This window comes from Pogoniulus pusillus, chromosome Z, assembly GCF_015220805.1.
Source record: "Pogoniulus pusillus isolate bPogPus1 chromosome Z, bPogPus1.pri, whole genome shotgun sequence".
Taxonomy (NCBI): Eukaryota; Metazoa; Chordata; class Aves; order Piciformes; family Lybiidae; genus Pogoniulus; species Pogoniulus pusillus.
In genome coordinates, this window is record NC_087309.1 from 49,342,142 (window position 1) to 49,357,520 (window position 15,379).

Sequence of the window (15,379 nt, forward strand, 5' to 3'; positions counted from 1 at the left end):
AGATAGATTTTTGCTGGCTTTCACGTGTGTTATTAGGACAGCGCAGAAAGTGTGCACAATTTTTTGTATTGGCAATAATAACAAGGTATAAATAACAGAGCAACTGCTGCTCATTTCTGTACCTATCTAACTATGACAAAGCAGTGATTATTATATGTGTGTAAAGTAAGCCAAGACTTAGGCTTTCAGAATTCTTGAAGTTGCACTGTTTTGCAGGTCAGACTGTGTGGAATCTCACACAAGCCCTTGGAAATGAACAGGGCCTATGTAATTCACTCAGCAAATACATTAGTTGTGTTGTTAATTTTAAGAAAGGGTTCTTTCCTAAGAAAATGTTCAGCATGCATGTGCTACTCTCTAAGAAAATATTTATCATGTGTGTGATACTTCTTCTTGCAACTTGCAGTTGATTTTTGCTGCTGATGGTATAGCACAGCACAAGATAACAACTTGTTACAAGTTGGTCAGACTTGCAAGAGGAGAGGAATACTGTCATGTGTCTTCTCCCTGAGTGCTAATTTAGTAATAGCATTAGTATAAAATCTGGAACAGATTGGAATAGAACAAAGCTGATACATAAATGTTTCAACACAAAAAAAATTTCATCTATAAAAATGTTTTAAAATCTGTATGTCAACTCTCATAGCAAAGTACCCATTCTTAAAATTATTTTCCCAGGCAGTGCTCATTTACAACTACAAAATCCCTCTTTTACTAAAAATAGAGTAAAATAAATCTCTTCCAAATACAGGATTGGTTCACACTGAAACTCAGGAGAACAGACATACTGTGAGCCCATCTGGGATGGATAGGGAGATCATGACTGACTTTCAAAGCAGAAATGCAGTACACAGGAGGTAGATGCAGAAAAGGCTACAAAGAAGCAATTTGCCAGAATTGCCTGCACATGTGAAGAGGATGTTAGGAAAGCCAAATCTCAAGTAGAATTAAGACCTCTAAGGAGCATTAAAGGCAAGAAGAGGACCTTCTGCTGCTGCATTAATAGTAAAAGACTAACTGAAGAAAGTACAGGCATGGTTCTGAACGAGGTGGGTAGTTTAGTCACAATGCACTGTAAAGCTGAATTGCTGAATGCCTTCTTCACCTAGGTTTTCGTTAACCTTAGGCCCATGTGCTCTGAACAGGGTTCAAGGAGACAAGAAACTACTGGTAGTAAGTGAAGATCAGGGCAAAGATTATTGGGAGAACTTGACTCATGTATGCACATTGGCCCAAATGGGCTGCATTCAAGAATGCCACTGGTGCCACTGTGAGGCTGCAGATGTATCACCTTTGAAAGACTGTGGAGGTAGATGGAAGTGCTCAACATTTGGAAAAGGGCATATGTATACCTCCTTACAAAAAGCTGGGGGGATAAGCTAAAGCCCAGCTAGGCATACTTTGTTTTTTGGGAAAATCATGGAGCAGGTTTCGCATCTCGGCCAATGAAGGAGAAAAAGGTGGTTTGGAAAAGCCAATGCAAATCGTGTCTAATGAAATCTGATGGCTTTCTCTGATAAAATGACTCAATTTGTAGACAAGAGGAGAGCAGTTGATGTAACTTACATGGATTTCAGTAAGACTTTAGACACTGTCTCCCTATGTTTAACTGAAAGTAAAATAATCTCTTTGTCTGGATAACTAGGTAGTTAAAAGTCTGTTTGGATGGCTGGACTCAAATAGTAGTGGTTAATGGGTCATACTCAATGGAAAGCCCGGAAATAAGTGGAGAGTTGTGGGGGAGTCTGTCTTGGGACTCATCTTGTTCAGTGTTCATCTTCAGAGGCTCCGAGATGACCTTACTGTGGCCTTCCAGTATCTGAAGGGGGCCTACAAGAAAGCTGGGGAAGGACTTTTCAGGCTATCAGGGAGTGACAGGACTAAGGGGAATGGAGCAAAGCTGGACATGGGTAGGTTCAGGCTGGACGTGAGGAGGAGATTGTTCATCATGAGAGTGGTGAGAGCCTGGAATGGGTTACCCAGGGAGGTGGTTGAGGCCCTGTCCCTGGAAGTGTTTAAGGCCAGGCTGGATGAGGCTCTGGCCAGCCTGATCTAGGGTAGGCTGTCCCTGCCCATGGCAGGGGGGTTGGAACTAGATGAGGTGGTGGAGGCACCGTCCCTGGGGGGGTCTTCAAGAAAAGACTGGATGAGGCACTTAGTGCCATGGTCTAGTTGATTGGCTAGGGCTGGGTGCTAGGTTGGCCTGGATGATCTTGGAGGTCTCTTCCAACCTGGTTGATTCTATGATTCTATGATCCTTGTGGTCTCTTCCAACCATGACTGATTCTATAAATATCTTCAATAATAACTTGGAACAGGTGACAAAGTAAATGCCCATCAGATTTACACTTAACACCAAACAGAGAGGGCCAGTTGACACACTCAAGAACAGGGCTGTCATGCTGAAGGACCTAGACAACATGGAAGGACAGAAACTTCAAGAAATTTAACAAGGACAAATGCAATGTTCTGTACTTGGTTAGTGATGTAGCGCAGTCTTGGTTGTTAGAGATTTCCAGAACAAGACTGGAGAAAATCTTGAGCAACCTAGCCTAACCTCATAGCTGACCATGCTTTGAGTATGAGGTTGGATAGAAACTTCCTAAGATTCCTTAGATTATTTCATTATAATTATTTCATTATTCTATTATCTTAATTTTTATGCAGTCCAGTCATATTGTAGTTGTCTGCACTCCTGAAATCAGAAACATTCATTATCTGAAGCCAAAGGCAGCAGATGTGTTTAAAATTATTTTCTTCACTTAGAAATGTCACAGAGAAGTTTTCATTTGATTCCTACAGTGTAGTGCTCTTGAATGTATATGATTGTAAAGCTAACTTGCAAGTGATTTATGTTTCATTTTGTTTGGAACTGATAACAGTGACCACTAAAATGGAATTTTACTGTACTTGAAAATTATTTTACATCTGGAAAAATAACAGAAACCCAGAAATTTTTTACATAAATAATACAGTAAAAAATAATGCAACAAAATTTGCAGGTACAAGTGAATCAAGTACTCATGAGTAATTGATTATAAACATTTCAAAGCCTAGTGTATTTCTTTATTCCAGACACACAGGGAAAAAAAAAAACCCACAATCCCACAACACTGACACAACAAAACATTTAGGGCATGTTTGTTAAGAAACAGATTTTAATTACAAATGCTTCAATGAAAGAACCATGGGCTTTGGTCTGAGATGATTACAATAAATGTGTTCACAACAGTGTAAAACATGTATCAAATTAGTTAAAAAAATATTCATTCAAATTATCTCCATAAGTGTCCTGTATGATGCTGATCTAATATGATAATATGGAAAGAACAAGCACTACTTTTCCAGGCTTAATTTATCCCATGGACATTCTGAATCTGATATGTCCACTTTGCATTTAGTATAGCTCTTAGTAGATTTCTCTACCTCCTGCAGATTTGTGTGATCACTTCTTAAATTCAGACTTTTGAGAAAATTAACAATACCAAACATATTTCAGGAACCAGAGCCAAATTTATGAATGAAACAGGCACAAGTGAAAAATGTATTACTGGTAAATTATTGATTTTGCCCTTTTTTCTACTGGTTTATTTTGATACTTCAGCCATGTAGTACACTATGGTGTATTATATAGACACTATGATATCAGAAAGATGAAAGACTCATAAAGAAAGGTAGGAAGAGCATCTAACACTATACGTAGCAAAAGGACATACCATCAGAAATACCAGACATTTATCATACTGTTGCTTGGAAGAAACTGAGTATCTGTCATTTCCAGTAATGACTGTAATTTATGACTTTCATGGAACTGGTATCTGAATTTGAGCCATTTGCTAAGAGTAATTTGCAGCTAATTGTTCCCAAAGAAAAGCATCTGAACTTAATTGTGAGGCTGTACCAAGAAATATGGGTCAAAAGAGACCATGGTTAAATGAAGCGAGGATGTGTTGTCTAATTAATGCAATATATGCTAATATTAATCAGAGAAGTAAAACACTTAAAAGTTCTTAGCATAATTGAATTAAAATATATGTTTAAAAAACACTAAATCATGCTTTTGGTGTTCCCATACATTTTTACACCACAAACTTTAGAAGTTAAAGCCTTAAAATATGTACCTCAGAACATAGCTTGCAAATCAAAATCGAGTAGTTAATAGATATGCATACTAAACAACTTAGATGGAAACTACCAAAACTCTATGTTTTTCTTTTCACTTCTTAATTTCCTTCTGGTTTTGGTGTTTTGTTGTTGTGTTTTTGATTTTCTTTCTCAGAATGGCAGCATAGTCCAAGGTGGACTCTGATGTCTAGTTCTCTTAGAGGAAGCAACCTTAACCTATGGATAAGCTCTATTTTAGTCAGCAAAACATGCAATATATATATTTAAATCAGTATTTACTTAACTTGAAAAATGAGCATTTTGGTTGTGTTACTTGGAAGGATGGTTTTAGTGAGATGTCAAATTCACACGATGCAAAGACCTATGCTTCAGGAACACTTTAATTCTGCCTTTTTAAAGTGCTAAATGTCTGCAGTTTTACGTGTTACTAGATTGATGCACCTATCTCTACTGTAGGCAGATTAACAGTTTTCTTAAGTATACCAGAGCATGCAGTATCTTCTTGAATTTACCATTGCGTGGACCTGTAAGAGCTTGACAGCTTTCTGAAGTCAGACTTGGTAAAATGATGTGCAAAACACATATAGTGATTTCTTAAGCTTCTTCTGAAATGCAGCAGTTGCTTTTTAACTGCCCCACGAGACAGCTGCTTAGAACAGCAGACTATTGACTTCCACTGCCCTGTTATTGACGCTTCAGGAGAAGTAATAACTCTTGTTAAGATGTGGTCTTTGTAAAGTTTTAGTTTCTCTCCCATCTACATTTTCAAGAAAGAAGAAGGACATTTGGAGTTAATCAGTTGATTTAGTTGATCAGGAACGGGGTTATCTGTCTCTTACAAAAGGTTCAAACCTGGCAACTGAATAACTTAAAGAACGAAAACTCTAGAAGGGAAGGACTGCAATAATATGGCTTGACAAGTTTGATGAGAGAAGACAGGTGGTAAAGTGCATGTTCAGAGAACAGGAATGTCATAAGTAGGGAAAGAACTTTATTTTTACTTTTGTAGCAGTTGGCCCTATCCATGTGTTCTTTTTCTTTACATGATTTTGACAGTTCCTTTTTGAATGGCACTTAGAAGGATATTAAAACGTACTGCATTCCTAATCATATCTCCATATTGTTGTTCATATTTCTTATTTGAGGCTGGTTTAACTACTTACTTTCATCCTGGAATAAACCTGAAGAAAATCCATTATTACAGCATCAAACTCTATGAAAAGCTGGCAGAAGAGACTGGGCAGGTAATCTTAACCTTTAAAGTGTTAATTCAGTTCACTACTAACATTACTAATAATCTTACAAAAAAAATTGAGTTTCCAAACTGTATATGTGTGTATTCAAAATACTCTCTTCTTACTGCAGTATGTTCTTCTGCCTCAATAGCCATGATAATCTTTTGCTTAGTCACTAAATATTGTAGATGGTTTCCCAGATCTCTCTAAAGTGTAAAGAATTTGTTTTCCTGAAGCATCTCAGAAGCTCAGCAGACTGAGAGTGTTTAGCTTGGTATAGATGTTAAAGTAGCATCAGGGATTTGGAATGTAACTGGTTGAATTGTAATACATTCCTGCTTTAAACATATCTGCTATATGACATCATGCTATAGCTACTTGAGAAAATGTCTACAATTCTTCCCATCCCTTTCAGGGATGTGTGTTTTAGTGGCATAAGGAATGGTTACAGAGGGAAACACAGGACTCATCTTTATCTGGCATCACTGAGTCATATAGATTTCATGTTCTAAATTCAGGCTTGCTCAGACTGCAGCAAAGATTGCAGGATCCTCTCTGTACTGGTCTACAAGTAATAATTGTAATAAAATGCTTCCTTCTTTCTGCTGCACAGCTAGATAAGATACTACAGCAGATTATCACTGTGAGTTCCCCTAAAACACTTGCTCAGACGTACTAATATCCTTTGAGGTAAGATAGAATAGCTGCAGTAAATAGTGTACAACTAAAAGTGAGCATTCAATGTCTAGCTGTATAAGGATTTCTACTTTTATATCAAAAGAAAATAAAGAAGTAGTTCTTTTTCCATTGTGCCAACGAAAGTGATGAGTCAGTTGAATTTATTCTGCAGTGTCTGGATAATTATGCAAGTGATAGCCTTCATTATAAACTTTTATCTATTTCTAGATGTACCTGACTCTGTTTCTGAAAGCTTATGAGTACATAAATTCAAATATTGATCAACTATTGATACAAATAATAGTATCATGATGTTCCATGAAAGCCTTTTACAACTGTTTTGAAGGTAGTATTAACCTAGAAAGTTAATCTGATAGCATCTAAGTCCTGTTCCTTCAAGGGAATCTAGTTTATTTGAATCTATTTTCAGTGATGTTACTGGCAAAATGCCCATAGTCTTCCAATAGGATAGGAATGTGCATGTATGGAGGGTAATGTTTCTTTCTGTAATTCTCTTTTGTCTTTGTTTTAGGCTGTGGGATTTCATCAGCCTGGAAGCATTAGAATTGCTACAACCCCTACTAGGGTGGACGAATTCAAGTACCAAATGACCCGTGTTGGTTGGCACCCCACAGAGCAGTACCTAATCACACCTGAGAAAGTACAAGAACTATTTCCCTTACTGAACATGGATAAGGTATGCATAATTTATGAAAAAATAACTTCCACTGCACTTAAACATAGGGCCACCAGATATATAAAGTATTGGTCTGTTATACAAATGTACAATAAATTCTTGGTTTTCAGTGAAAAAAATACACATTATAAACTTAAATCAGACTCACATGCACTTTAGGGCCTACTGTATGTCAATGTCCATAATTATTGATGATCTGGACAAGGGGATTGAGTTTGCAGATGACATCAAGCTAGGAGCAGGTGTCTATCTGTTGGAGGGTAGGAGAGCCCTGCAGAGGGACCTGGACAGGCTGAACAGGTGGGCAGAGGCCAATGGGATGATGAATTTAACAAGGCCAAGTGCAGGGTTCTGCACTTTGGCCACAACAACCCCAAGCAGCACTACAGGCTGGGGACAGAGTGGCTGGAGAGCAGCCAGGCAGAAAGGGACCTGGGGATGCTGATAGACAGTAGGCTGAAGATGAGGCAGCAGTGTGCCCAGGTGGCCAAGAGAGCCAATGGCATCCTGGCCTGCATCAGGAACAGTGTGGCCAGTAGGACAAGGGAGGTTATTCTGCCGCTGTACTCAGCACTGGTCAGGCCACACCTTGAGTACTGTGTCCAGTTCTGGGCCCCTCAATTCAAGAGAGATGTTGAGGTGCTGGGACATGTCCAGAGAAGGGCAACAAAGCTGGTGAAGGGCCTGGAACACAAACCCTATGAGGAGAGGCTGAGGGAGCTGGGGTTGTTTAGCCTGGAGAAGAGGAGGCTCAGGGGTGACCTCATTGCTGTCTACAACTACCTGAAGGGAGGTTGCAGCCAGGTGGGGATTGGCCTCTTCTGCCAGGCAATTAGCAACAGAACAAGGAGACACAGTATCAAGTTTTGTTGGGGGAGGTCTAGGCTGGATGTTAGGAGGAAGTTCTTCACAGAGAGAATGATTTGCCATTGGAATGGGCTGCCCAGGGAGGTGGTGGAGTCACCGTCCCTGGGGGTCTTCAAGAAAAGCCTGGATGAGGCACTTAGTGCCATGGTCTAGTTGACTGGATTGGGCTGGGTAATAGACTGGACTGGATGATCTTGGAGGTCTCTTCCAACCTGGTTGATTCTATGATTCTATGAATTATTAATATTAACATTATACTAACATTATATTAATATTCAGGATATTGTTATCACTATTACTATTACTATTAACATTGTACTATTAAAGCATTGCAACCTTTGATTTCATGGGAGAACTGAGCAATTTTACTTTGTTAGACCATTGTGAAGTTGGAAAGCTGTATCTGCGATTCTGTTATACATTCTGAAATTTACATTTTTTTCCTTTGACTCCCTAAGGTTTACTTGCATTCAAGAAATAAGTGATTTAAAAAAAAAAGTTAATATTGATAAATCTTAATTTATTTCATTTTGTGTACTTTCACCTTTGCTTAGGTTTTAGCTGGCCTGTATAACCCTGGAGATGGTCATATTGATCCCTATTCTCTCACTATGGCGTTGGCTGCAGGAGCCAGAAAATATGGTGCCCAATTAAATTACCCTGTCAAAGTGACTAACCTGAACTGCAGATCAGATGGCACATGGGAAGTTGAAACTCCACTGGGAATAATTCTAGCAAAGAGAATTGTGAATGCTGCAGGTAGGATTTAACATAAATACATTTATATGCTCTTCAGATTTATGAATTAGCCAACATGGCACAACTGTACTGAACTGTGTATTGCAGGAATAAGTAATAAACATTTTTGAACATTTACTTGGTTTGAGGTAAAGTGTACTTTGCACATGTTAACTTACAGTATTGTGAATATTTAGCTCTTATGTTAATTGGCCTTGGTAAGACATTAAAAATACTTACTTACTGTTTGTCTCAAACAGTTAGTTACTATTCAGGTTGTCTTGTTAAAGTTTAATAGCAAAAGAGACCTTAACTGGTCTATAGTAGATTGTGTAGAAGAGAGGCTGTAGTTTATGAATACTGTCTAGAATCTTATGAAAGCTGCTTAGGAAGGGAGATGTGATGTACAAAGGGAGTATGAATATCTCATTTTTTGAAAGAGACTGAGGGTTCACAGCAAGAAGTATAAACCTGCCTGTGCCAGTATTACTTTTCTCTAAGATTTAACTCTGTATGTCCTTGAAACAGAAGAGCTTTGTTGCCCTTTGAATAGTATTTTTAACTTGCACTTGTCTTAAAAGTACTGGGTTTTGTGTAACAAAAATATCCTAACTCAAAAGAGCTTTTATTTATATATACTATTTTCATTATTCATTGTACTAAAGAAACTAAGCTGATATTTCCACTTCAAAGAGCTTTTGAGCAAGTCTTTTGAATTCATGTTTGCCTTCTAAACAAGTTGATAGGTCTAAAAACATCATATTAAATCTAAAACTCCACTTATTTTTATGCTGCTCTACACACGTTATCGAGAAATACTGTTGAAACAGTTGGTGTGTCCTACATGAAGTGTGCCTTCTGCTTGCTAGTAGAAGACTTTGTGTTTTCAACTGCTTGGAAACATGACAGATATTTACCAGTTGAATTAAATTATTTCAGTCTCTAGCTGAATCACACCTGCATTTTTAGGGCATGACTTTCTCATACATCCCATTCCAGTGAGTAATCAGACTTCAGTAGGAAATGGTGATGGCTCAAGAGGACTTTCTCTTCTTGCTCAGGTGGGACAAATGACCTGAAAGCAAGAATGTGTGAGAAAAAGACTCTTCTTGTTGATGGGTAGGGTAAACGTGTCTGACAAATGAGTGAGTTGGGCTTGAAGATCAATAGACCGGAAGAGTGAAATGTTTGAGCAAGGTTCCTGGAACTGACAGCAAGTGGAACGCCTGTGTGCTGGTGGGCTTGTTGAATAAGGAAGCTCAAACTGGGAGGTACTTGTTAGGAGGGCAGCAGTGGGGGTGAATCATGAAGAGGAAGGAAAGGGAGAATGAGATTTTTAGACAAAAACATTAGGAGAGATTCTTCACTAATGGTTGTGTGTCAAGCCAAGACTGGAAAAGTGATGCTGCCTGAATGTGAAAGACTGGCAGAGTAGCAAGGGAGAGGTGGATGGGAGTAGTCTGGGAAGAAGAGAATGCAGGTTGTACAGGATTTGGCAAATGAGAGGCATTGACCTGTTTGGAGAGACAAAATAGATGAAGAAAGATATAGGATCTTGGAGAAAGAAGGCTGGATATTAAGGCGCTGGAGAAGAGCAGGTGTGGGAGAAAGGATGAAGGAGATGAAAGATTGGGATAGAGAAAAATTAGGAGAGAATGGGATAAAAGGGCTGAACTCTGGGAAGATGAACTTTGCTGGGTGGTGTCAGTTCATGGCTTTCAGGTGTAAATTATGGGACAGCATTCAGTTACAAAATCAAAAGCTGTCATGCCAATAGGATATTTATGTCATGTTTTACACAGTGTGGATGTATTTGTCTGGGCCTGATCCAAAATGTACCAAGTTGGCATTACAGAAAGTTTTCTAGTAAACGTTTCTCAAAATTTATTTGCAAAAGTTAGAGCATCCTCATGTGAAATTTTTGTCTTTTTTATTAAGTTGTTAAACAAAAAAATCTATTTAGTTAATTCTCTTGCGAACTGTTCAATCAAAATGAACATTTGATGCACATATTGCTTAACAGCCTGGCTAAGGATATGAAATCAATACTGTCTAACATATGTCTCCTATAAATGTTCCCTCAGCTAACATTCATTCTTCTCAGCCTTGCCTCATTCCACTACAGATCATGACTGAGGTAATTCAGAGCTTGTATTTTGGGCTCCTGTTGCAATATGAGCAGAGAAAAATGTATCAGAAGACTCTCTCCCCCCCTCATCCTCCAACTGACATCTGCTGTGGAACTGGAACAAACTGGTTTCAACCAATCTTTAGCTGTTCCTTATGTGATGTTTTCATTTCGGATGAAAACAGATGCCTAATAAATAATCCCTGACATGAACTAACCGGTGCTGAGCCTGCTGAAGTGATTCGCAGCCTATTTATAATGGAATGTTTGATTTCAGTCTGAAAAAAATAGTGAATTTAGTTTATATATACAGTATGTGGGTGTATCTCAGCACACATTTGCAGACAAGGATGTATATACTATATGTACACCCACTTATATATGCAAGTGATGGAAGATTTTCCTTTTTTAGAGTAAGAGATAGGCAGATAAAACAGTTCAACAGATATGCTAAGCAATACTGCCACTAAACATTTCAGCATCAGATGTTTGCAATCTCAACAGTTTAATCTTCACAGATGTCCTAGAGATATAATTTATGACTTTATCTCTGCCATGTGTGATAGGACTTGACAACTGCTTCCAATCAGAATTTTGTTTCAGAGAACATGCCCATCCTTTTTGCCATTTCTGTGTTTGTAGTAGCTTGTGTACATGGTTCAAACAAAGAAACTGTAATCTTTTTCATTTAGTAAATGCTAGCTGTTGTTATTCTCAGGGATAAAATAAGCATTCGCCACGTGTGGCTTTTTTACAGGTAGGGTATTTAGGGTTTGATTTTGTGACAATCTAAACTACTTGCCTTAAATTCAAAAGCAATTTAAAATCAGCTAATGCACTTCTGCAAACTTAATGGCTAAGAAATTTGTTATTATCTTGAAAGAAACGAAGTTAGGTTTCAAAGACCTAAAATTAAGTCTACCATTTTAATTTTCTTTGAGGAGCTTGAATATGCTTGCTCCCTGTATTTTCCCACTGACTCTGTTGCAATGACTACTATTTACTTTCCAAATATCTCTTTTAGTCAAAACAATTTTTGAAGGAGAGCAGAGATGGCATTTGCTGCTGCTTCACCTTTCTATCACCTTTGTGGGTCATTAGCTGACCTTATCTTATAACATTTTTTTTGTAGATGACATGGAAACATCCAAGTCAAAATAAGCTCCCTAGAGATTGTTAGCCTGTATGTAAGTCTGCATTTGCATTTCTCATGCTTAATGCAGAAAACCTTTGCAGATGTGTTAGAGATTCAACTTTATCAGAATTTTTTATTGTGTATTGTGTAAGGGGGCATGTATCAGATTTTAGTAAAGGATGTTTTGTATCACTCACTGTGTGACCATGGCATGATCTTCCTGTGCCAATTTAAGACTTAACGAGTGTTCTGCCAATAAATCTCTTTCAAAGTGGTGAGGATGCCATTAAGAAGTAAAAGCTTTACAGAGGATAAATGCAGAGCAACAGATACTGGGTAGTAGCTTTTAACTGAAGAGATGTCTGTCATGATCCTGGATCTCTTGCTCCGTGGCTTTAAGTGGTTATTGGCAATTGGCAAGTGAGTCACCACAGACTCAGGAACTTGTGGGTGTTATACCTGGAGACTGGTGTGTAATATTAAATAAGATGCTGACAGCCCTTCTGGCGTTGGTGAATGGCACAAGCCCACCACAGCCCAACTCAGCTTTCCTAATTGCCCAGGCTTTAGGCAGTGCCAGAGAGGATGCACTCTCCAAGTTAATGTCAGCAAGTAACATTGGCCAGCTGCTTCCCACAGATAGGGAGCCAAGCATGGTGACAAGGCTGTGTGCTAGTTTGAAGCTAGCTAGAGTGTTCTCATGAGAAGAATTAGATTTTGGCTGTGAAAGAGAAACAATGGTGATGTCTACTTCACTCATAGGCTTGCTGAGATGTATAAGAACAAGGGTATAAACATAGATAGAGATGCTGCTCTCTGTCTGGGCTCTGGGCATTTCTTTCTAACCTCATCTTCCATCTCTCTGATTACTCCATTTGCTTCCTAACCCCTCTGGCTGACCTGGCTCTTCTTTGGGCACAAGGCAACATCTATGGTAAGGTAGAGAGGGGTGGGAGAAGGTGGAAGGGCAGTTGGGAGCCCCTCTTGGGGACTCAGGTTTCTGGGAAGGGAGTTGTGTTTCTGTATTACCTTTTACCTTGTATATTTCTGTATATAACTGTATATACTGCAAGTATCTGCTTGTATATTGTGCTAGCTGTAAATATAAGCTTCATTCAATTTCCAGAGTCTAGTCTGGGTGATTTCCAAAGTGTGAGGGGGTGGGTAACACCCAAACCATCACATCCTTTATTTTGATACACCAACACGAGCCAAATTAAATTTGTATAATTGCTAATTAACTCTGAGAATTGGAATGAAGCTAATGAAGCTATTTTACTTAGTAGGGGCTGTTGTGTGGCCTATTTTCTGCTGTCTCGTCTATAACTAGATTAAAGCCCAAATTGGTTGCCTTTTGTTTAATCTAATTTTGAAGAAGATTAAATCAAAGATTACATCAATTTTTCAGAATTTTGAGGACTACATCCTTGGATATGTTAGATTTAATATTACAGTGTCTTTTACCAGTAACAATACAGGAAATGGTACTACTGTTTTATCCATATCTTTAACGAGAGCAATTTTGCCTAAGACCCAGATACCTAACCCTTGCTCTGAATTTTATTCGTGTGAGACTGTGGTATTTCTGTCATGTGTGAACTTCGGTCTTGTAATTTTTATTTTCATATTAATTTTGTCATTGTGTAATAGAAATTTGCATGTTGTGCCTTTGAGAAGCCAAAAGAAAAGACCAGTGTTCCAGATAAGCAGATTGAACAGTCTAAACCTTCCTAGCTCAGAGGGAGAGCAAGGGGGGGGGCACGTCTGCTTCTCCTCCCCTAGATTCTGAGAAAGCTGCCAAAGTCCTGATTAACAACAGTAACATGGCACAAAGCCCAAGAACAGAGATAACTGCTCAGGCCCAAGATGTTCCTTCAGGTAATTTGACTCCTCAGGCAGCAGAAACCCCTAACCCTAACCCAGACTCAAACTCGCAGGCCTCGGGGCAGACCCACTAGAGACGTCGTCCAAGTCCATCTCAGCTCACATTATCTTGGCCCCAGCCAAAGCAAAGACTAAGATGAAACATTTGACAAAGAGTGATTCAAAAGAGGACTTAGAGGAGGGGACCTCTGGTGCACAATAGGAGGAAGAGGAGACATATAACCTTCAAGATTTGGCCAACATAGTCAGATCCCAGCGCTCTGATGAGAGGAGCATTGTGAGATTGGCTGCCAAGAAAAGAGGATGGTTCCGAGGAGTATGAGAGTGCTCTTAGGAAAGTTCTGTTTCTATGCCAAGGACAATGAGAACAACAAGAGGAAGAGGAGGAGGATGACATCCAGGATTCCAATGATCCCCTCAGAGAGGTCAGGGAAGTTAAAAAGGAATACTCAAGGGAATCAGGAGAGCCAATCCTATACTAGCTGGTGAGATACCATACTGTTGGCGCCAATGCCCTGCAGGTAGGAGACAAGTCTGCCAAGCAGCTAGGACCACTCACCAAGGAGAGTGGAGTGGACAAATACCTAGCAAGTCCTCTTGGTAGGGTTAGCTTATGGACACACCTTTTGTTGGCTGTGGCTATGAGATATCCTTCCCGAGATGATCTGCCATGGGCTACCAAGAAGTGGAACACCATTGAGCAGGGAATTAAGCTTCTGAAGGAGTTTGCTGTGAAGGAAGTGCTTTATGGAGATCATGGCACACGTGAGCCTGATGACATTCCTCTTGGAACAGGTCTCATGAAGAAGCTTATTAAGCTTGCTCCTTCATCCTATGCTAACATCTTGGCTAGCAGGTTTCTATCAAGGAGTGATAATGGAAGGTCTTTCACTGTTGGTGAATTCACTGACCAGCTCAGGCAGGTAGAGGACAGCTTGTCACATTCTGCCCTAGTCTCTACTATAAAAACTCTGGCTACAGAGATTAGAGATGGTATTAAGAATGGCATTAAAGACAGCATGAAAGAACTGAAGGAGGAAATTAAAACCTCCATCTCCAGTCTGGTAAAGAATACCATTCCTGCAATCAGGAACAGACGCCCACCTCCTGCAAGGCAATTCCAGCCCAGGAGGAGACAAATTCCACCCAGACATCAGCAATCACGTGCGTCACTGTGGATAATTCTGCGTGACCAATTTGGTGAGAACATGAACGAGTGGGATGGTCAACCTACTTTAGTTCTTTTGAAGAGAGTCAGGGAACTGCACAGTGGCAGAAGCAGAGGCATTGCTGCCAATGCCAAAAAAGCAGCTGTCACTTCACAATTTCCAGAGCTGGCTGAGTCTAGTCTGGGTGATTTCCCAAGTGTGGGGGGGCGGGTAATACCCAAACCATCACAGACTGGCAGAGCAGGGGCCGGGCCACCAAGGGCTCTGTTGTACAGGGTACAAGAGAGAGAGAGCAGGTCAGACCCAGGCCTGGCAGATGGGCTCAGCCCACAGTCAGGTTTGTGGGGATGAGGCACAGACAGAGCCATAGTGATGAAGCCAGGCAGAGGCCAAGTCAGAAGTTGATCCAAAGGTCAAAACCAGGTCTGGTGGCAGTAATCTGCGTCAGATACTGCCCACTGGTCAACAGGAAGAAGCACAGAGAAGTAGTCCATGGATCAGGGTCTGGATCAAAGAGGTCCATGGCCAGACATAGGCATGGTTGTGACAGAGCAGTAAACAGGCACACAGTCAATCCAGCTCAGACAAGTTCTGGACGCTCTGAGTTGACTGACCTGAGATGGGCTTCCCAGGCTATGGGCAGGGCTGCAGGCAGAAGCCTCTGTTGTGGAGGCAGGGAATTAATGTTGCCAAGTCAGGAATACATATATAAAAAGAATTATT

At 39.9% G+C, this 15,379-nt stretch overlaps 1 protein-coding gene across 1 annotated transcript in view; it reads left to right on the plus strand.

Annotated features, from left to right (window-relative positions):
* DMGDH (dimethylglycine dehydrogenase) overlaps positions 1–15,379 on the plus strand; it is a 49,943-nt gene that overhangs the window by 5,087 nt on the left and 29,477 nt on the right. Inside the window, exons 3-5 of the mRNA XM_064176778.1 lie at positions 5,271–5,369; positions 6,571–6,735; positions 8,157–8,361. Of these exons, the coding sequence (XP_064032848.1) occupies positions 5,271–5,369; positions 6,571–6,735; positions 8,157–8,361 (469 nt within the window). The remainder of the gene's footprint in view (positions 1–5,270; positions 5,370–6,570; positions 6,736–8,156; positions 8,362–15,379) is intronic.